Source organism: Siniperca chuatsi, linkage group LG19, assembly GCF_020085105.1.
Source record: "Siniperca chuatsi isolate FFG_IHB_CAS linkage group LG19, ASM2008510v1, whole genome shotgun sequence".
Classification (NCBI taxonomy): domain Eukaryota; kingdom Metazoa; phylum Chordata; class Actinopteri; order Centrarchiformes; family Sinipercidae; genus Siniperca; species Siniperca chuatsi.
Window position 1 is genome coordinate 5,900,870 of NC_058060.1, and position 23,421 is coordinate 5,924,290.

At 40.1% G+C, this 23,421-nt stretch overlaps 1 protein-coding gene across 3 annotated transcripts in view; it reads right to left on the bottom strand.

Annotated features, from left to right (window-relative positions):
* The window catches only part of sspo (SCO-spondin), a 108,289-nt gene that overhangs the window by 11,061 nt on the left and 73,807 nt on the right, over positions 1–23,421 (bottom strand). For all 3 annotated transcript variants that reach the window (XM_044176369.1, XM_044176368.1, XM_044176370.1), the window contains 5 exons: positions 21,454–21,618; positions 18,196–18,404; positions 14,740–14,835; positions 8,045–8,105; positions 7,192–7,322 (listed from right to left, as the gene is read on the bottom strand). In XM_044176369.1, coding sequence (XP_044032304.1) covers positions 7,192–7,322; positions 8,045–8,105; positions 14,740–14,835; positions 18,196–18,404; positions 21,454–21,618 — 662 coding nt within the window. The remainder of the gene's footprint in view (positions 1–7,191; positions 7,323–8,044; positions 8,106–14,739; positions 14,836–18,195; positions 18,405–21,453; positions 21,619–23,421) is intronic.

Consider the following 23,421-nt stretch of genomic DNA (forward strand, 5'->3'; position numbering starts at 1 on the left):
CCTACTAGCTATTAATGGTAATATTGGTTATAGTTATTAATTTAATTATTAATAAGAGTTCCAAATTGATAGTTTAGTGTATTTTGTGAGACTCAATCCAAAATGAATTGGCTCATTGGTCATTTCTCTTCTTTAAGAGTGGTGCCCCCAAGGACTTTGTTCTTTAAAGTTATTTATGATTATCTCTGATAATTCTGCCATAATTAATTGATTGCACTCCACCACCAACTCCACCTTGCGGCCAGCCCAGGTCTACACTGCACCACCTGCTCCTCGTCTCACGGACCAGTCTGCCTGTCCAGATCCACGCGGCATCTAACCCGAGTCAGACGGGTGACCACTGCTTCAGTCTCCATTCCGGAATCATCACTACTTTCCCTGAGTTACCGAGTACAACACTGAAGGCTTCGTTCCGAAGAACTACACAGCTTCTCACTAATCCTGCTGACATTCAAATAAAGTGTGAATTGGTTGTAAAAAGACTTCTAGTGTGTTCTGCATCTGTGGGTTCGAAATATCGTACATTACGACATATTATTTGTTACTATGTTAATCCAAGTGATGGCGCTCTTGAATATCTGATTAATTTCATTATTGTATATGCAAAGTTTTTTATTCACAGAAACAACAGAAATTAGCTAAATCTAAATCATTGCCTAAGATCTCACAATTTCTCATAGAAGTCTCTATTTAGATCACTCAACTTATTGAACAACAAAAATATTAAGTTGTTGGAAAATTATGGAATTCTTTTCCCTGCAATCTCTGGCTGAACGTCATTCTATCTGTGTACACATATACTCCTGATTCTTATATTTTATTTACCTGTCTTTATATTGTCACTTTGTTTTAATTTGAATTTGTTAGTCTATATTTGATTTTTATGTGCTGCTCTTATTTACCTGAATGTTTGTATATTTTCAATCTTGTCCAACCCCCCCCAAGAAAAAAAACTCCACGCCACTAGGTGCATTTGTTGAAAAGTGGTCAAATATGCAAAAATTATTTTTCCACACTACTGTCTTTGAACTGAATGTTCAGCACTGAGATTGAAAAACATTAAATCTCAGTGCTGATCTCCAATTGCGAAGTGCATCGCGCTCGTGGGACTGCAAGACCGACTGCCTCCATGGGCCACATGTTGCAACTTGCACCGGAGATTTGGACCCTGTTTATACCTAGTTTTGTTTGGTTCTTTTATTGTGGGTGTAAGTGTGTAGTAACCAAGTTAAAGGTGACAGGTTGTACTGAACTTGCAATAATTTCAACATATGTCATCAAACTAAACCTACTGAGTTGGTGTCATTAATCAATCATCCTGCTTCAACAGTCGAACCTGGCATTTTGTCCAACATCCAACTGAATACTGAAATTTGTATTCATGGAATTGGGTGTTACACAGGTATATTAATAGCTGGCAAATTATATTTGGTGACCCATTTTAGCACTTTGCAGAGAAACACAGATAGATGTTATCTGATATTAGGGCTACGTTAGAAGATGCGGACAAGGTGGATATTTTACAAAGCACTTACACTGCTGAAAGTCAACAGAACAGACAGAAGAGGTGGGACGGTGCAAGTCGGTGTATGTGGGGGCCACCTACCCCAGGGGCAAGAGAACTGAAAGGAAAAGCAAGTTGAGCAGATTAAAGTAGTTTGTGAGTAAACACTAAAATAAGGTGGAGAATTAAGTAGAATTAAAATGGTGAACTAAGAAATAACCTACTAGAAATAGTGTAATGTATTCTTTCAAAGAAAATATACAAATATAGGCCTACCCCCCGTCCCCGCCAGAATTACACTGTATTATTATACTGCAATTCATTTTCAGTTGGATTTTATTTGTACAAAAAAGCTCTGTCCAATAGCCTAACCTGAAGCACTTTTTTATTTTGAGATTTATTTGAGTGAGACTGAGAGAAGGTCATTTAACCTGGTGCAGTTTTGGAGAAACTGTAAAAGTGATTTAATAGTCAATGTTTTATTATGAACATATAATTGAATGGACCCCAGGAAGAATAGCTTATGCTGGTGTTATTGGGGATCCTAATAAAAAAGAAAGAATTTTCCATTAAAGAAAAGTAAAAAAAAAATGTTTGCGTATTCTGCCAATTATAGTTGTTAGAAAGAAAAAAAATTGGAATTGGCCAAAATCGGAATTAATCTAATTAGTGCAGGCAGAGACCTAGGAGGAGAAAGATTGTGGAAAAGTACAATGGATGGTAGCAGTGAATGATAGATAACAGGAGAAGAAGGAGGTGAGAGGAGGGAGTCCAGGATCAAAAACTCAAAAGCACCTTCAACTTCTAAATAGCAGTTATTAGTGCTTCACACTTTGAAAAGTCCACAGTGTGTGTGTGCGTGTGTATGTGTTGTGCCTGCATGCATTTAATACTTCAGCTGGTTGGTGGGAAAGAGCATGTGATTCCTGTGAATACATCCCTGCTTCTTCCAGTCCTGCTGATCAATAAAAAAGGAACTTCTCAACGCTGCCTAGTCACTGGTTACCATCCCTGGTTGCTACAGTAACAGGAGGTAATGACACATTTGGCTGAGCTGATGTTTAATTTTACTAATCTGACTGAATATTTTTACAGTGGAGATGTATGGATGCCAAGGAAGGACAAAGTCACCATGGTGATGAGGTGATAAGCTTGTCTTACAAGGATGAAAAAGTGAAGGCAGGGAAAAAAAAGGAGAAAAAGAAGCAGATAGAATCACTAAGACTCTACATGTGACCCCTGCACAAGACTCCTATTCAAAACATCTATATTTAGATCACTGGTGACTCAACTACTGAATTATGTATTTTTGTTTACCTGCATTCTTGTCATCTATGTGAACTGTGTAGGCTTTATAAGTAACTACAGTTGACAGAAGTCAGACTGTAAGAGACTATTAGCTGTACCCTGCTTGGGTGCCTTGATGAGGCAGGTGTGACCAGCTTCACAGGACAACATGTTTGACTTCACTTTTTGCAAAGTTTTGCAAAACTCTGATGCCAGGTCATGCTTCAGGAGGAAAACAGATGGGCAATTTGCCCTGCAAAGTGATAGCTATATCACTGTGCAGGCAATAATCATGATTATTTTCTCATATTGTAAACAAAATAAACAAAGGAAGGAATATCTTTCTGTATGTATGTCTGTCCTTTGATTTTCTAGACAACCATTCATCCGATCGACTTCACACTTGGTGGATGTATTGAGGACCCGAGGGAGTGCAGTGTCGAATTTGGAGCAACTTGAACATGCGACACATTTAATATGAATAAACTATGAATAAACAAGCGAACAGTGATCAGCTCAGCTCTGTGTCTGAGCACGGAGCAGCGGGTTGGGGCTTAGGGCTCTGAAAGATCAGAGCTGCAACATTACAGCAAGTCAGAGAAAAGTAAGAAGACAGCGAAAACACGTTTGGACACGTGACACATACTTATGTTTCCTAGTGTCTCCGTCATCAACAAATCTCCCGGGTTCCCTTCCACGGAGGCCGCCATGTTGCACCGCCATGTTTCTATAGTAGCCCAGAATGGACAAAACAATCACTGGTTCTAGAATGGGCCTTTCGTGTTTTTCGCAAGTCTCGCTGCCACTGTAGTTTCTTCTACACACTTGGAATGGGAGGCTGAGGCGAGCAGTATTCAAATTGTTATATTGTTTTTATATATATATATATATATATATATATATATATATATATATACATACAGTATATGTATGTTCTGGGTTCTGGTTATGTACATGTTCCAAAACTCTGTCTGATTTGATGGCTCAAGGATAGAGCTCAGCTTTTTTTTATGCCACTCATCATCCTGTGAGCGGGTTAGCTGTTAGCACTAACAGTGCTTTATTACAGCCCGCTACCCTGTAGTTACCCTGTAACTAAATGTAACAAGGGGAGAACTAACAGTGCTTTAGATTACAGCCTGCAAACCCTTTAGTTACCCTGTAACTACTTGTTACAAGGGGAGAACTACCACCGCATATACTGTAACTATAAATTCTCTTCCTCCCAAATGTCCAGATTATTGCTCTGTAGGTCATACATACCCTCTATTAATAGAATAGATGCCCAGTAGTTAAAAATAGCTACAGTATAACTTCTTTGTAAGAGCCTGAATTGTTACCCCCTTATTCCATAACTTCACATCTTGTTCCCCAGTACCTACATATATGTATTGGTACGTACTGTACTGGTACACCGTTACTACAAAAGATTACACTGTAACTCTGGTGTAATTATGCTGTACATTGTGGACTGTAATCTAAAGTGTTATCAAGAAATCTTGATTTTTGAAACGGTTCTCCTCTCATTCGGTCTTCTCCCACTAAAATAGTGCAGCTAAACAATAGAAGGTGGTAACAAGTTGAGGTGACAGAAATACAGCTGATCTTTACGGATTACATTGATGCTGAAAGAAGAAGACTGTAGACATAGGACACCTTTTATCTTTTGTTTCTAGAGTTATGTGTTTATATGGCATAATATTTTCCCCAGAGAGCATAGGGAGCTTCCGTTTAATTCAAACTACTAATACTGGATGTATTTTATTTTATTTTTTACGTTTTGTCACCACTACAGAAACACTAGGTAACTACTAAAGTATAATAAGGTTGTCTGATGTTAATTAGTTAATTAGTTTGTTGATTTCAGCTCAGCATTCAACACAGTCTCTGGGCTTGAGTACCACACTGTAATTGAATACTGGACTTACTTACAAACAGATCCCAGACAGTTCGGCTCACACCTCCTCCACTCTAGTGCTCAACACCGGAGCCCCGCAGGGCTGTGTGCTCAGCCCCCTCCTGTTCACGCTGTACACCAATGACTGCAGCCCCCGACATGGAGACAACTCTGTTGTGAAGTTTGCAGGTGACACCACTATCATCGGCCGGATTACAAACAGCGATGAGACTTCATATTGGGAGGAAATTAACAATCATGCAGAGTGGTGCACAGAGAACAACCTACTGCTCAACATCAGCAAAACGTTGATTTTAGGAAAAAGGAGGTAAAGACACACATGCCTGTCTACATCAGTGGAGCTGAGGTGGAGCAGGTGAATAGTTTTAGGTTCCTGGGAATCAGCATCACAGAGAACCTGACATGGTCCTCTCACATCTCCACCCTGGTCAAGAAAGCTCAGAAATGGCTGTATTTCTTAGGGAAACTTAAGAAGGCAAAATTCCTGTGCCAAGTTCTAGTTAACTTTTACAGAGGAGCAACAGAAAGCATCATGAAAACTGGAGACATCACACACTGGCATGGGATGTGCCGGAGGGCTCTGCAGCAGGTGATTAAAACCACTCAGAAGATGATTGGTACCAACCTACCGAGCATTAGTGATATTGATGAGTTGATGTGCCTGTGCAGAGCCCAAAGGATACTGAAAGGCAGTACCCACCCCAGCCACACCCTGCTGCTGTCTGGAAAGAGATACAGAAGTATCTGCTGTCGTACCACCAGACTACAGAGCAGCTTCTTCCCTCAGGCTGTCAGAACCCTAAATTCATCTTCAGCACTCCACCATGTAAAATTGTTTTCAATTCTATTACTTATTATTTCTATCACTTATTATTTATTCACTGATCTACTATACTATATCTACTATAATTTTTTGAGTAGCATTTGAGTAGCATTAACAACTAAAACAAAATCTCATTATATAATTCTGTGTTGTAAAATGATCAATAAATTTATGTTGTATCTTGATTCAGTGTACAGTTTTAATAACTCAGTACTGTTTTTCAATACACTGACTCCTACTTGTTGATTGTATACTGTTTTGTCTTCATACAAAGTAATGGTCAGTTATTGTTATTGAACCATTGGTTTTGGCCTTGGTGCCCTACATTGTGGCTGTGATGTCTAAATAAATGTGTATTTATCGAAGGACAAAGTGACCTTACCCTACAAATGACTTATTTCCAGGCCTGGAATCTGAAAATGTATTAGGATTACTGTGATTGGATATTCTTACTCAGGAATTTGATGACTTGGAAATTGCATAGGGCCTAACTGGAAATGGCTAAATGATGTGCATAATAGTCAAATAACGTAAGAACTACTGAAAATATTAAGTGTGAGTGTACTGTACCCACTCAAATGATCCGAACTGAAGGCACAGAAAATAAACAATCTGAAAGTCCAATATGATCGATCCACTTTATATTCGGATGCACAATTTTTCAAAAGCTCTCTGTTATGTATCTTATTTTTAAATGCAGCCCTCGTTATACTTAAAATGAGAAATGATTTACTATTACAGTACTTAACATCTGTGTGTAATAGACAGCAATACCAAGCAACTGCCCGTTCCGAACGGGCACTGCACTAGTCTAACTATAAAGGAAGGAATCTCTCTGTGTGTATGTATGTCTGTCATTCGATTTTCTCGAGAACTGTTCATCCGATCAACTTCACACTTGGCAGGTGTTTTACTGAGGACCCAAGGGAGTGCAGTGTCGAATTTGGTGTAATTTGGCCAGACGGTGGTGTTTTGGTCTAACTTTTGAACTGTAAGTCTCAGAAACCAAATGTTTTTTATCGGATTCTGTGTGTCCAGACTATCCATGTAAGAAATGCCCATTTGCATCTAGGTCATTTTTAATTTTGTCCAAATCTGTATTTCGCTACTCCTCCTACAAATTTTGAGCAATTGTCACCAAATGTGGTACATCTCTCGACAACCGTTCATCTAATCAACTTCACACTTGGCAGGTGTATTGTGTATGAAGTTGCTTGGATGAGCGGTTCTGGAGAAAGTTTCAAGCAGCAATACTGGAAGCCAAGCAATTGGGCCATTCCAAACAGTTAGTGGCTTTGAAGGAACAAAATTCTTTAATGCTTTTTTGGCACTTTGTATCCACATGTTTATGATTTAAGTCTGGCAGACATTCCTAATTAAATGAATATTGCAGAAACTCCTAACTGTAGGGGATGAAATTGCACTATATGATTAAAAACAAGTGACTGTGCAGCCTCGATGGGCAATTTTCAAACGATTACAGCCAACAGCTTTTTTCGGTTCCAGTTCTGGTCCCTTTTAGTCCACTTTGCTGCCTGTATTAATCTTTATTGTGCTACCAGTTGTTACACATGTTGAAGTCAACACTTGTCAATGTTGCCTCATGTTCGGAGAGTAATGTGTTCTCTGTGTGTGTGTGTAGATGTCTCTTCTCCGTACCTCCAGGATGACATCAGTCCTGGACAGACAGCGTCCCCTGCAGAAGCTGACCTCCACATTATCAAGCCGACAGTATCCCTTAGTGATGTTCCTGACCTGCACATAGCGACGACACTCTGGCAACGGCTCACCTGACGGAAACAGAGATGATGAAGAGGAGGGAGGAAAAGGGGCAAAATGAGATATGTATGTGTATAGTATGAGATATGAGCATATAGGAGAAAGGGGGAATACAGAGGGCAAGGAAAAAAGAACATGAGAAAGCAGAAGCAAAAAATTAAGAAAGTTTTTTTTGTATTTGCATGAAAAAGGAGGAAAAAGAAAGGAATAGACAGAGCCAGAGAGTTCCATCCAGAGAGCACAGTGACATTGCCATGCTCCCTCGCAGCATGTGACATTTCCTCCACTGGGAGAGAGACTAAAATCCCAATGTAGGTTAAGTAATGTAATCTCTCACTAATTGGGCACTGCTGCATTTGATTTTTAGTCTCCTATAAAATGAACTTTGGAACATTCAAATCCAATGAGTGGTTTGGAAGTGTTGACATGGAATAAAGGGAACCATAGTGATTTTGTATGTTTGAGATTTGTATGTTTTACAAGTAGTATTTCAATTGTTCCATTTGTTTTACATTTCCACAGATGAAAAAGCATTACTAAAATATAAATATGTAACACAAAATATGTAACGTAAAATAATGCTCTCAGGTTCATTCATTTATTCAGGGAATTCAATGTCTACTTTTTACACCGCAAATATACCTGTGACATACATTTGATTTCTGAACACAGTCTCTAAATTGATTTGTGGATTTTATGATGTGTTTTTCTGCATACTGTATGTTGTACTAACCTGGAAACTGCTTTCTACAGACTGGACAGCAGCTGCCTGGTTCCTCCACCTTGACTTCCCCCTGAGAGAGAGATAACGTGAGTTTGTTTCAATCAGTCTCAATGAAAACAGACAGGAGTGTAATACAACAAGGGATAAACAAAAAATCTAAATTTCCAGCAACCTGTCAACACTCAGTCAATTTATCGGATAGTTATGTTTGGGCATAACAACATTCATTATGCATTTCATTCAACATGTGACAATGAGCACACATTGTATATATGGTACACATTTTTCAAAAGGACAACAACCAATACTAGAGACCAAGAAATCAATTCTCCAAAAGAGGAAAATAGCACACCTGGGAATTGGCAGAGGACGGGAAAAAAAAACCCAAAAAACAAACTAAGGTCCACCCAGGTGAAGCAGTGCCACTCGGATAATATACACAATAGAAGTTTAAAAGTCAATAATTATCTAAAAAAGAAAGGGTTTAAACCGAAACATTTAAAATAGCTAGACCATCTAATACAGTAGGTCTACAACAGCTTAATCTAGTTTAAGACTAAGGGTCCTATTTAAACGATCTATAGCGCATGGTGTAAAGTGCATGGCACAAGTGCATTTAGGGAGTATCCAAATCCACTTTTGCTAGTTAAAGGGCGCATAATCTGGGTGCAAAGTAAGGCACAAGGTGCATAGGTGTGTTTTGAACTTAACATGAATTAAACCAATCAGTGTCATCTCCCATTCCCTTTAAAAGCCAGGTGCGCCTGCACATTGCTATTTAAATGGCAGATGAATGGCACATTATAAAAACCATGAATCAATAAAAAGCAGAGAGAGAGAGAGAGAAAGCATGCTCATGTGGATGAGCGAGAGAGAGGGAGAGCGTGCGAATATCGACAAGTGTCGACATGATATAAAAACATTCTTTGATCGTGAAGCCCACTGTTACTCTACAATTCTGTGGTTTATCAGTGAAGTGTATGAACTACACTGCAGACTGCAGTCTCTGCTAACAGTGAAAAATAGACATGTACAGTGGATCCGCGTCTGTGGAGCCACGGAGAGCAGCCTCGGTAATACACTCTCTTTACTTTTTGTGTTTTTGTTTATTTGTTTAGTTTTCTGCTCTCCCTCTCTGGTCACATTCACCAGGGAGGAACCTCTAGACATCGGACTATTCATTGGTCAAACATTTTCCCTGGTTTTCATCAAATTGGAAAGTTTTACTGAGTTATTAGTCGGAGGAGCAGCAGCTCTCCACGGGATTTGCTGGAGACGCCCATGTGGGAAACGAGCCGGAGCGCTTGTTAAACTGCACCAGCGGGGATATAAAACTGCACTCCCGTCAATACATCTGGCAAATGTCTGCTCTCTGGCCAACAAGATGTACAAACCTGGCTTGGTGAGCACACCCCGGACACTACACAACATCTGCCGGGATTCCAACTCCTTCAACAAACGGCATAGCAGCGCTATCGAGGGAAAACGAGGGGAGGCGGAATCTGCTTTTCCATAAATGAAGGTTGGTGTACAGATGTCATAGTTTTAAGCAAATCATACAGTCCTCATTTAGAGACTATTTTCATAGACTGTAAACCTTTTTATTCACCGTGGGAGTTCTCCTTGTTTATTCTGGTTGGTGTTTACATCTCACCTCAAGCCTGTGTTAGTGAGGCGTTACAACACCAGTCTGACCACTAACCATCCTGACTCCCTGCTTATGGTTCTTGGGGATTTTAACAGAGCAAACCTCAGCCACAAATTGCCAAAATACAGACAGCACATAAGTGTCCCACCAGGAATACAAACACTGGACCATTGTTATACTGCATTAAAGGACGCCTATTGCTCTGTTCCCTGTGCAGCTTTGGGACTCTCTGATCACTGTCTGGTTCATCTTCTCCCGACATACAGGCAGAAACTAAAATCTGCTAAGCCTGTGGTCAGGACTGTGAGGAGATGGACCAACGAGGCAAAGCTGAAATTACAGGCCTGCTTTGACTGCACTGATTGAAGTGTTTTTGAGGCTGCAGCCAAGGACCTGGATGAACTCTCAGACACTGTGACATCTTACATCAGTTTTTGTGAGAACATGTGTGTGCCGACTAAAACCTTCTGCACATACAACAATAAACCCTGGTTTACAGCAGAATTCAGGCAGCTTCATCAGACCAAGGAGGAGGCCTACAGAAGTGGGGACAGAATCCTGTATAACCAGGCCAGAGACACGCTGACGAAAGAGATCAGGGTAGCCAAGAGGAGCTACACTGAGAAGCTGAAAAACTGGTTTTCAGCCAATGACCCTGTGTCAGTGTGGAGAGGCTTGAAGGAAATAACCAGCTACAGGAAACCATCCCCCCACAATATGGAAAATCACCAACTGGCTGACAACCTGAATGTGTTTTACTATAGGTTTGACATGCTCACATTCACACTCCTCACCCGCTCCAACATCAAATAACCACCTACACCCCATGCCACCCCCTCACCCCTCCCCACTGACCCCCCATCTGCACTCATCTACACATACCTAGCCAATAAAGCTGATTTTGAAATGTCCTGGTAATCTATCCAATAGTTGTTGAGATATTTCTAGACCCAAGTGGTGGGCCGAACAACATTGCCATCCTAAGAGCCATGCTGTTACCATGGCTAAAAACCAAAACAGTTAAAAAAATTATATTAGGATACACCAGTAGAAAAACTGTGTGAACTGACTGTGTTAAAACATAGACTATGTAACATCAGTGTCCCAGTCTTAAGGACCACAAAGGAAATAAGCCTTTGGGCTTTATTGTTATTTTATCCTTTTGATGATTTGGGTATCTTGGACATCTCTGGCTAGAGGGGCCACTCATATATTAATGATCAATAAAGAAGTTCAATCAATAAGTCCTCACCACCCAGAGCATTGCTGGTTTTCATTCTAGCCAGTCTAGGATTGATTGAGACCTGGGACACCATGGGTCATGAGGACCAGGGTTGAGATCCAGCATAGAGGAAGAAGAGGAGAGGAGAGAAGAGGCAAAGAGACAGAATATCAGACAGAGAGGCAGGCAAACAGCAAGACAGACAGAGACCAGCTAACCAGATGGGAAAAGGAACAGGAATTAAAAAGGCAAAAAGTGAGACATAAAGACCAAATATAGCGAGAGAGCGAGACAGTGACGTAAAGACACAAAGGACATAGACAGAGGGAGTGAGGAAGAGAGATCCAGAACAGTCCAGAGAAAAGCAGGGTGTCCCATGGTGTGTCTGTTTGAGAAGAGCTGCTGTTAGCATGCAGAGTCACACACAGTCTGACAGCAGGCTTCAGCACCCCCACCAACACCAGCCTCACCCCGAGGACTTCTCATCCTACTCTGCACTGCCGCCAGCCTTTCCTCAGGCATGGGGGGAGCCCACCCACTTAAAGGGTGGGAAATCACAAAGAGGACAAAAGAGGTCCTTTAAGTTAAGAGGCTGTGTGTGTGTGTCTGCGTCTATGTGTGGGTCTGATGCAGCAGGGGGTAGAAATTGTGTGAATTGTAGATTCCTGGTTATTTAGGGAAGGGCACTTGGCATTTAAAGTTTAGTCAGATTTGTTGGCTACAGACTGTGAGATAGAAATCAGAGTTCTATTAATGTGTCTGGTATAGAAAAAAACAAATAAGAGGAGTCAGTGTTTGAGAGGAAAACATCCTGATAGCTTTTATCACCAGATATGATAACAGAACCTTCAACCCCATGAAAAGGGGCTCCCAGCAGAGCAATGGAGATTTCAATTTTGAAGCAATGTACTAAAACTGTAAGCTGGGTCATAAATAACAGAGAACACTGACAGTAGCCAATTCTCAGGAGAGGGAACACAGTGCATTAAATGACCTTTTCATATTGGCCAGGATAAGGAGTACTTTCACTGAGGCATAACTTAGTGCAGCCGGGGGAGGTGAGGGATTTGAGAATGCAAGCAGAAATAGTTACACAATTCTGAGCCCCTCCAGAGACACAGTGCACTGGCATAAAGACCTGCGGACACCACAGGTGGAACACTTTGTAGACCTTCTACAGGCTGTCTACTTTGTGGAGCTCACTGTGCAATCAACCTCTCCTTTAAAGTTCTGGATGTCAGCAGAATTTATTTTTACCCTGTCCTTTATATGGCAATGGTGTTCTAAAGGTATAAATTCAGCTTACTGTGTCAAGGATGAGGCAGTTGATTTTTCTACTGTGACTTTTCTCACCTTCTCACCATGGAGAGAAGATTTTTTATAAATTAAGTCTGTTCATTAGTGGTTTCTGTCTCCACCCCATTAATGTTCTTCAGAGCACAATGCCTTCATTACCTTAAAAACAGTGTGTTCTGTGGATTATCCAGAGTAACAGGGACATTGTTTCTGGAAAGAGTTGTTGCTGTTGCCACTGTCGCCAAATGCTTGCTCATGGTGGGATTTGTTGGGTCTTTGTAATTAATATTATAAAAAGTACTGTCTAGACCTGCTCCATAGGAAAAGTGCAATGAGATAACTTCTGTTATGAATTGGCGCTATATAAATCAATAAAATTGAATTGTTGATTTTCCTGTATGTGATTTTTCAATGCTGTGAGCTTCACAAATGAAATTCCATTTACCTTCATTGTTTAAGGATGGTGACAGAAATCTCAGAGACAGATATGTCATAACATGTCAACAACATCTTTTTTGAAAACAACAACATGATGGCAGCCTCAGTGGGATGCCACAAACCATGTTTATTTTAACGTTGTCATACCATTCTCCTCTATTTCTATCTGAAGCAGGACTAGGTAGAATCTGTATTTATGTGGTACCAAAAGACAACCAGCTGTTAACCACTCACAGGTGTATGACAGAGCACTGTCTGCGAAACGAAGGCAGAGTAATTTTTTTCTGTGAAGGCTGTCACCATTAATGACAAGCATGCAATGGCACCCATAATCCCTCACGCATGACAATACAATTACCCAAACCATATGCAAAATGTAGCTGCTAAAAGTTAATTGATGAATTTAATTTAAAATCTACAGAATATACTATATTTGATATATAATGTGCTTAAAACCAACTAAATTTCAACTTTAAATGCAATTGTGCTTTACATATTGTACATGGTGCTATAAATTTTGCAGAATAGGTTTCGGCTTTGCCAAACAGTGGATATGTTGCATTGGAATGAAACTCAATTAAGCTTAATAAGGAAACCAGGTTTCAGTGTTTCATGTGAGGTAGAGGGGCACAGTAAATGATAAAGAGCAGGCTTGTGGGAGGATCCGATAGGTATTGATCTACTTCAGCCAGCAACATGCAGAGAACATCCCACACACTCTTCAAAGAGCAGAACATTTTCAGCCTCGCTCAGAGTAATTGAGTCGTTTGTGACCAACAGAGATGCTGTGTGAACTGTACTACCCCGGGGTAGCAGTGGTGGTTGAATGAACTGATGTGTTTGTCTGGGAGACTGATCGTGCCTCTGTATGTGAACCTTCATCTCTGTTTATCTGTGTTTGGATGCAGTAGGTGCACACACACCTACAGAAGAGCAAATAACTGGGACTACAAACACAGCTTTATCAGAATCTACAGACAATGGTGAAGTCTGGAGTTTAGAACTGTATTTTTTACTTTTTAAAATCATTATTATTGTACATACACAGCTGTTAGCCCAATTCAGTGGTTCCCAACCTTGTGGTCAGGATGTCCACAAGGGGTCAGAAGATAAATTTAAGGGATACTGGGATAATTACCAGAGTAGGAATCTTCTCTCTAATCTTTTCCTTTTCTCTTTTTAAATACACTAGTAGTTTCACCTCTTTGGGCCTTTAAAAATATCCAATTGAAACACTCTGATAAGGGAAAATCACGCTTCGATTGAGCTGCCCCCAAGTCAGACATCGCTCTGTAATGAAGAGTTGGAAGTAGACAATGTTTAGTATTAAGGGGTTATAAGCAAAAAATAGTTGGGATCCACTGGCCTCGTTTGCTACAAAACCCAGCATTTGTGGTTTGAAAGACACCTGATGCAAGGACAGATCAAAAATCTCTTTGCAAGAGCTACACCGTACAGACTGGCTGTGAGAGGGATCTACCTTGCAAAACTGGAGACACAGAGACTGTTTTGGTGACTTTTGGTGAATTGTCTTGTTGTGGTATTGCATACTGTATATGTTCAGTACATGTAATTTGTCCTTGGGTCTCTCTTGTTAAAAAGAGCTTGATCTCACTGAGACTAACTGAATAAATAAAGCTTAACTAAATAAGTAACTTAAGGTTGGGCAAAATGATGATATATAATATACTATGAAATGATAGAGATTTGTCAGCTGGTAGAGACTTTGTTACACCGTTCCTGCTGAGGTAGCTATCCCTCTTGGGCCATTGAGAGCAATGATGCAAGCAAGACACCTTTGAGGCAATATTTACAGGATTTTGGCTTAGTTATTTAATCTATAAACTGTTTCTCAAGTGATTTTCCAGAAAACTGACAACATCATGATATACAGTATATTACTACTGCAATATAAAATGACATTCTGTGATTTAGTCATATTACCCACCTCTAGTGTCTCTGAATATAGGATCTTGGAAAAAAGTGTTAAGATACCTACAGATTAATTGACTATAGTCTCTCTGTGTAGGTGCTTATCAATAAACATCACATTCTGTTCTGATGTCAGTTTACTACTGAGTGTCAGTGTGTGTGTCTCACCTCATCACAGTGGAGTGGCAGACATCTTAACTGGCACAGTTTTTTCCCGTTCACACAGCGACATGACAGGCAGCCCTCCTCCCACTCTGATCCTGCCTGGCTCGCACACACACAAAAACACACACAATATTTATATTCACTCACCAGACCTCTGAATGCAGGTAATATGATGATGCCTCAACAGTTAGTCTTCCCTTAATGCACACTCACATTACTGTCTCAGTCAGTGCAGGTTTGATGAAGTGCAACTGGTCATAGCTCAGGATCTATTTGTTCAGTTAATCCACTAAAGCACTGACTGTACCCTTGTGCATAATTTAGGTTATGGAGGCCCATTATGAAGCTGTAATTATAACAACACATAATACAGACTACATTGTATATTTTGTGTGTGTGTTAGCTATGGGAATCATTAACAGTGCTCAGTTTTTACTTGTAAAAAAGCACCCACTAGGAAGTGCCTTTGTGGCTCACACTGAGCCAATAGTCATGAGGTAGTTAATTAAAAAACCATTGAGGATCTTTATATGGACATTAGTCATCACTAGCTGACAGATACAGAGAGAGAGAAACAGAGGTGACAGGCAGAAAGAAAGAGACAGATAGGAAGAATGTCTGAGGGGAGTAGACAAAGGAAGAGAAAGAGGAAGACTGAGTGAGAATGGGGATAAAGAGAAAAGGGATGAAGAAAGCGAGAGATTGAACACGAATCTAATACGATTGATTCTAATAATCATGCAGATGTTGAAAATGATTGCCTTAACACTACCTTTATCATATTATTAGATTATATTGGCTTTTGTCAGAGTGTTTATAAACCCATTCACTTTTTTAATGACACCCTTGACCTTGTAACAAACATTAAGAAAACTTGAATAAAAATGGCATTCCACCAATCTGGAAGAATTTCATTTAGTCTCATTTAGATATTCGTCAAACATATAGGAAGGCCCTCCGTAATGCCAGAGCAGCCTGCTACTCATCATTAATAGAGGAAAATAAGAACAACACCAAGTAGCCAGGCTAACAGAGAGTCACAGCTCCATTGAGTCATGTATTCCTATAGCCCTCAGTAGTAACAACTTCATGAGCTTCTTTAATGATAAAATTTAAATTTTTAGAAACAAAATTCATCACATCCTGCCTTCAACCGCCAACGATTTATCCTTAAAGACAGGAACCTTGGAAACAGCTGTAAAACCTGATATATATTTAGACTGCTTTTCTCCTATTAACCTTCTTCAACTAACTACAACGATTAATTCATCTAAGCCATCAAGATGTCTCTTAGACCCCACTCCAACTAGGCTGCTTAAAGACGTTTTACCCTTAGTTAGCACTTCTTTATTGGATATGATCAATCTGTCTTTAGTAACAGGCTATGTACAACAGTCCTTTAAAGTAGCTGTAATTAAACCTCTTCTTAAAAAGCCCACTCTTGATCAAGAGTTTTTTTTGCCAACTATAGACCTATATCTAACCATCCTTTTCTCTCTTAGATCCTTGAGAAAGCAGTCACCAATCAGTTATGTGACTTTCTACACAACAATAGTTCATTTGAGGACTTTCAGTCAGGATTTAGAGTGCATCATAACACAGAGACAGCACTGCCCTATCCTATCTATCAGATCAATCTCAGTTTGTACATGTTAACAATGAATCACATGCACGCCAAAGTTAGTCTCGGAGTTCCACAAGGTTCTGTACTTGGACCGATTCTATTTACCTTATATATGCTTCCTTTAGGCAATATTGTTAGGAAACACTTCATAAACGTTCATTGTTATGTGGATGATACCCAATTATATACATCGATCAAGCCAGATGAAACCAATCAGTTAGCTAAACTTCAAGCATGGCTTAAGGACATATAAACCTGGATGACCTGCAATTTTCTGATGTTAAGCTCTGACAAAACTGAAGTTATTGTACTTGGCCCCAAACACCTCAGAGACACGTTATCTAAAGATATAGTTACTCTAGATGGCATTGCCCTGGCCTTCAGCACCACTGTAAGGAACCTCTGAGTTGTCCTTTAACTCCCACATGAAACAAACTTCTGCCTTTTTTCACCTACGTAACATTGCAAAAATCCGGCACATCTTGTCTCAAAATGATGCAGAAAAAGTTGTTCATGCATTTCTTACTTCTAGGCTGGATTATTGCAATTCCTTATTATCAGGCTGGCCGAATAAGTCCCTTAAGACTCTCCAGTTGATCCAGAATGCTGCAGCACATGTACTGACAAGAACTAGAATATTAACACTACAATTACTATTCTACTATTTAAAAAAAAAAAAAAAAAAAAATTCTACATGGTCTTTGCATTGTGCAAACACCATGTGGAAAAGTGCAATGAGATAACTTCTGTTATGAATTGGCGCTATATAAATAAAATTGAATTGAACTAGGAAAAGAAATCCTATTGCTCCAGTATTAGCTTCTCTGCACTGGCTCCCTGTAAAATCCAGATTAGAATTTAAAATCCTACTGCTCCCATGTTCCTGCTCGACAACTGCTACTACAATTATTATTATCATTATTATTCCTCTTATTATTTTTAAAATCCATGTGCTGAATTTGCATTGTGCTACTGTATTCTCTCTCTCTCTCTCTCTCTCTCTCTCTCTCTCTCACTCTCTCTCAATTCAATTCAATTGGGCTTTATTGGCATGAGAAATGGCAGATAAGTAAGATGGGATAATAATAATAAATTGTAGACTAGCAGTTAAAATACAAATAAAATTTTCTCTCTCTCTCTCTCTCTCTCTCTCTCTCTCAGAGGTTGGAGAGAGCGAGAGAGAGCTGTTTCTCCCTGAACTTTTTCCTTGCCACTGTGGCCAAGTGCTTGCTCATGGTGGGAATTTTTGGGTCTCTGTAAATAATATTATAGAGTACGGTCTAGACCTGCTCTATAGGAAAAGTGCAATGAGATAATTTCTGTTTTGAATTGGCACTATATAAATAATACTGAATAGAATTGAATTATTAGAGGGGAAAGAAATAGAAAGAGAATGTGAAGAGAGAGAGAAAGGCCTGAAGAAGAAAAATCAAGAGGGGGGATTTGACCTCTTGTCAGTGTATGATTCAGTCTTATAATCCTATAATATCTCCACCATAAATAATTTCTGGCAGGCTTGCCCAGTTGCGGTCCCTGTGCTGGCTTTCTACAGCACTTCCTACATAATTGATGAGGCTGAGGGCTGGAGAGGCATTGTGGTGTCATGTGGCCCGCGGGCCAAGTCACTCATCTTCTAATAGGCCTTTATGAGTAAATAACACAATGGGAGTGAATGGGACGGAACGTAAACACCGTGCTAATGGTAAGGTTCAGACCACTCCACAATGAGGCAGGCACAATGGGTACAAGCTGCCAAGTTAGCTGGACAGCAGATGCCTGTTTACTTTCAGTGTAAGCCAGTGTGTATGTGTATGTGTGTGTTTGAGTGAGTGTACCTCCCGTAGGATGCCCTGGTCATGGCAGGGGCATAGGGCGGGGATGACACACACACCCCCCATGTTTCGGTAAAGCCCCTCCCGACACACGCAGCCCTCGGTGGAGCGGCTGCAGTTGACGGGAGAGGAGTAAATATTCTGGCAGCTCCTCTCGCACAGCAGGACCTCCTCCAACATGCTCCTTCTCCACTGCTCCCCGACAGGGCATGCTGTGAAGGAGGAGGAGGGGAATGTAGTGAGATGAATGAAAAAAATGTGTAAGGGAGTAGAGATGAAAATTGAAAGGGTAGGGAAGATAAGACGATACTAAGATACTTTAATGATTAATTGGTGGGGGAAAGGCAGTATGGGAAATCAAAAAGGGGTGGTGACAGAAAATGAGTTCATCCGAAGGTACAATATCAATCACACTTAAAATTATTTTTTCAATGTTTCTCTGTCTTGCTGTGACATTCAAATTGCATTTAAACATTTTATAACCATAGTAAATGAGTTTAAAGAAAATATTTGCACATCCAACTGGCTTTGATGCAGGTGCGTTGGAAAATGTCACTTCCATTCTCTGAAAAAAGAAAAAAATCCTGCACACTGTTCTCCCTCTGCATCACTATTTATTAATCAATCATTCGTCAAGAGTCCATAGTAACCATAGTAAATAACACGTAACACCAATTGACCAGTCGCTAAACCCCTCCCCTGGACAGCGATTATCCAGTCATAGCTTAGCAAGCATAACTAGACACAGTAGACCTGTCAAGCTTTGGATTTTGCTAGATTCCCAAGTGGGAATGTGGTAAGAGTGCAGAACTGCATTAAAAGAGTAACAACACCCAGTATAATTATCCCACTTGCACTGTCAACAAGTGGTGACAATGGGTGAATCCCAAGTCTCTTATTTGTCATTTCCTCGATCCTCACTTGAACCAGAAGTCGTTCTGGTCTGCCATCTTGAAGACCGTTCCAAGTCTCTTATTTGTGCTCTGAGTAGCGAGGATCGAGGCATGAGGAGGGATCTCTGAAGAGCGAGGATACACAAGAGCAGCCGTCACGGAAGTCTTTTACTGTAGACATGCGCCCTTCTTGGATATCAGTTACCTATTGATTGGACGCTGCAGCCAATTGAACTGATCTGATACATCACAACACCACTGAAGTTTCAAACCAGAGTGAAGACAGATAACAGATTAAACTCAAGTGTATCACTCCCAAATTTTATATTTGATGTGTTTTCTGAATCACCATCTAGTTAAAAATCTGTGTTAATTGTAGGTCTGAACAACAAAAGGACCACAAACAACTTTCTTCATTTATTAGAAAGATTTTTCTTTTCATGATCTGTTATTTATTTCCCCCATGGATACAATTAAAGTTAGAGAGAGAAGGAGAATCTGTCTGTCACCAAGAAACACTTTTTACATAATTTATTGTCATTTCCATTCAGTCACATGTGAGGCTGATAATTCCTGAGCGCTGGGTTTGATCTGAGTTATACCGTAGCGTGTCCTAATTTGATGCGAGCAAACGTCTAGCAACACATCTTCACTACAAAAATGTTAGTACGCATGCGCCAACGTGCATGCTGCCTGTTGCCATAGCTCTGTCTCATCTATTCTGATTTGCTTAGAACTTCTATCCCTGTGTGCACTGATGTGATAGTGAGAAGCTGTAACAAAAGAGTTTCCCCTCCGGGATCGGGAAAAGTACTTCTGATTCTGATTCTGATTCTGAAACCTAAATAAGGTGGCAGCTGGCTGGAGGGAGATTGCCAGGGAGCTCAACGTAAATGACCATCGCTAATAACAACCTACTTGTCATTTCTAGTAAAGAAACATTGAAATATCATAATATAAAACATGTGTTTTCTGTTTAAAAAGTACAAACGTAAATCTTTTACTTGAGCGGTTAACACCTCCAGTCTGATCTTGAGGGCACAGCTGATACATACGTGGTTTGTTTACATGACAACAGACAATATTTAACTGATTCAGTGTGGACAGAGAGTGCCAGATGTTATTACTCGATGCGATTGTCGGATGCTTGCATTCAGTTAGGACACAGTGCATCATTTAAATTTTGCCTGAAAGATTTAGCCTAATAAATAATTTCCAATGTTCTAAAGACACCATAATCATATTCTGGGTTATTCAATAATTAATTCACAATCAGAATATTAATAAATACAGATGCAAATAATTTATATTATTTAGGCCTAAATAATATGAGGACATTCTGCCAGTAGAAATGATTCCTGTGCCTCTGAGCAGGACAGGACACAGTATAAATACAGAATACGGGTTGTTATTCATGTGCAGGTGTTTGTTAAACAGGTAACAGGCCACAGAGAGAAAACACTGCTACTGGCAGTGATAACTGTGGGCCTTTATTAGTTTTAGCACAGTGCACATGTGTGCAAACACAAACTCCATCAAAAGTCTCTACAGCTGCTAAAGCCGCCTGCCAGCTGATCCAGCTGTGATTAGCTGCCGGCGTCATCAGAAATGGACATCGCTTCATGTGATGCTTCAGAGGAAAGGAAGTCTCATTTCTCTTAAAACACATTTCTTCATTTCCTCGCTCTTTGCATGGTTTGCATGGCATCTCTCCCATGCATCCCCAGTGGGAGGGACTAGATGCAAGGAAAAGACGCAAGTGAGGGAAACATGGATGAAATTGAGAGACTTGGGATGCCCCTGTGCTGCAGTGATGTAGCATGGCATCACGCAACAGTAGGCCTACATCACAGCTGAGACCATGCTACAGTACAATCACATGGAGCTGTGATGTTTTCACCCCATAGAGGCCTGTACAGCTATGTTTTCCCTCCATCAGATAAAATCTAGTCTAGGAGGCAGACTAGGAGGCAGTGTTTTCAACCAACTCATGAAGCTTACGTTATTTTAATTAGCTAGCTAGCTAAAGCTAATCAAATCTACCAGCAACAGTTGTCACTTCAGCTGATAAAAAATAGACATTCACAGGTTAGAAATTAGAATCCTGCTTTTGTCTACCTGTGTCTGAAATTTAGGACCAATTGGTCCAAAAATTACTAGGAATTTAAAGCTGTAAATCCACTACTGTTATCACTGTAAAGTGCTTATGTGCTGTGCGAGAATGGAAAGCTTGACAAGCATACCAACAGTAACTAAGGGGGGGCAGGACTTAGCGAACTGTCAATTTTGCTTTTACAAGAGGCTCACGTGCCACACAGCCAGAAATATTGTTGTTAAAACATCCCCTATCTCCCCTCTTCTCACTCACCACAGTCAGGGGCCATGCAGGTCATGGTGCGGTGGTCAGGGCCCTCACATGGGGCCCCTTTGTACTGGCTGGGCTGCTGGACAATTCTGGTTGAGCTCTGTTGCCCCGTACCACAGCTTGCTGAGCACGGACTCCACTGGGACCAGCTGGACCACTCACAGTCCACTGCAGGAGGAGAGGATGGGAGAAGAATATAAACACATTTAGGCCAGTGTTAGTTTTACCTTCATTAACCTGTAGCAGTAAAGCAGCATATAGAAAATATTTGTCATCTAAAGACTACTCCTCGGCTCGCCTAAATAAAACTAGAATTACAGGTATTATGCCCACATTGCTTTTTATTAAAGCCATTTGTTAACTGCAACGCCTACTAGAAATAATGCTGAAATAGGCAACGGAACAAAACCCCAATGTCAAAATAAGATGATGCACAAGGTCTCTTTGAGAAAACAGAGCATTAACGGGAAGGTGAGATGGAAAAAGAAGAAGAGAGATAAAGACAGGGAAAGCGAAAAGGAGAAGGTAAGAAAAAGGACTCACACACAAAAACCAAATAAATGTTTGTATCATTCCTTCTCTTTGAAAGAGACAGTCACTGTTGGGCGTTAAAGGAAAATTCCAGTATTTGTCAACCTGGGTCTCATCCTCATTTTTATCCATTATGACTATTGGTCATGATAACATTTATACTCATCAACTCCTTTGCGGAGATTTGGGAAACACAGACTCAGAAACAAGAACAAAGTGAATTGGGGGCAATAAGTATGAGCCTCCTACAGCTTTCCAAAAACACTTTAACAGAAATAACCTAAAATAATTCAAATCCCTACAACTGCTGTAGTGACTTGCATAGCACTGTGATCTTCTTACTGGTCAACTAGCAGGCAGATTTATCTGCTGTATTCATGCAGGCAGAGCGGTTTCTAACCTTCAGTTATCAAGCTCCTCTCCTGTGGAATCAGATCCCAGTTTGGGTTTGAGAGACAGATACCATCTCCACATATAAGAGTAGGCTTAAGACTTTCCTCTTTGATAAAGCTTATAGTTAGGGCTGGCAGCGGCGGATGGCCGTCCACCATTGAGTCTGGTTCTGTCCAAGGTTTCTGCCTCTTAAAGGAAGTTTTTTCTTGCCACTGTCGCCAAATGCTTGCTTATGGTGGGATTTGTTGGGTCTCTGTAATTAATATTATAAAGAGTACGGTCTAGACCTGCTCTATAGGAAAAGTGCAATAAGATAACTTCTGTTATGAATTGGCGCTATATAAATAAATAAATAAATTGAATTTCTGTTAGTGTGAGAATGTGGCTCAATTTCGATTTAGCTTATGTGCATGCTAGAGAAGGAGTAGCAAATGTAGAACATTGTTCGTGTCTGCAAGGTTCCCAATTGCAAAATTAAGGACATGCTGTACAGTTTTTAATACAATGACACTATACAGTAAAGGGAGACTAATTTCTCCACAATTGCTATGCTGTTCACTACAAGAGCCACAAGGATTGCCAGGGGCAACTCAGAGACAAGTGTTTGAGAGGATTTTTATTAAAAAGACTGTTTTTATTTAATCTAATTTCAATATTTATTTATTTAGATTTTTTAAACTATCTCTTTTGTATATCGTTTCATTTACACTAATCACTATCGACTGTTGGAAGCAACACTCCTTCAACACTCCAATCAACATTGTTCTTGCCAGAGTCTGGGTTTCCCAAATATCTCAAATATCAAAATATATAAGTGTGGAATAAAATGTTATCATGATCAAAAGTTCTCAAAATATGAGAATAACTCTGAGATCGACAAATACCTGAATTTCCCATTAAGCTCTGTTAAACACTGCTCTCTGCGAAAAGGGATTTCACTACGACCACCAAGGCATTTCCAAATCTAGACAGATAAAAACCTAGGTCAAATCACAGAGCTATTTACACTTTCATGTCTCTTAAAAGGATATGATAGGTTGCACTTTT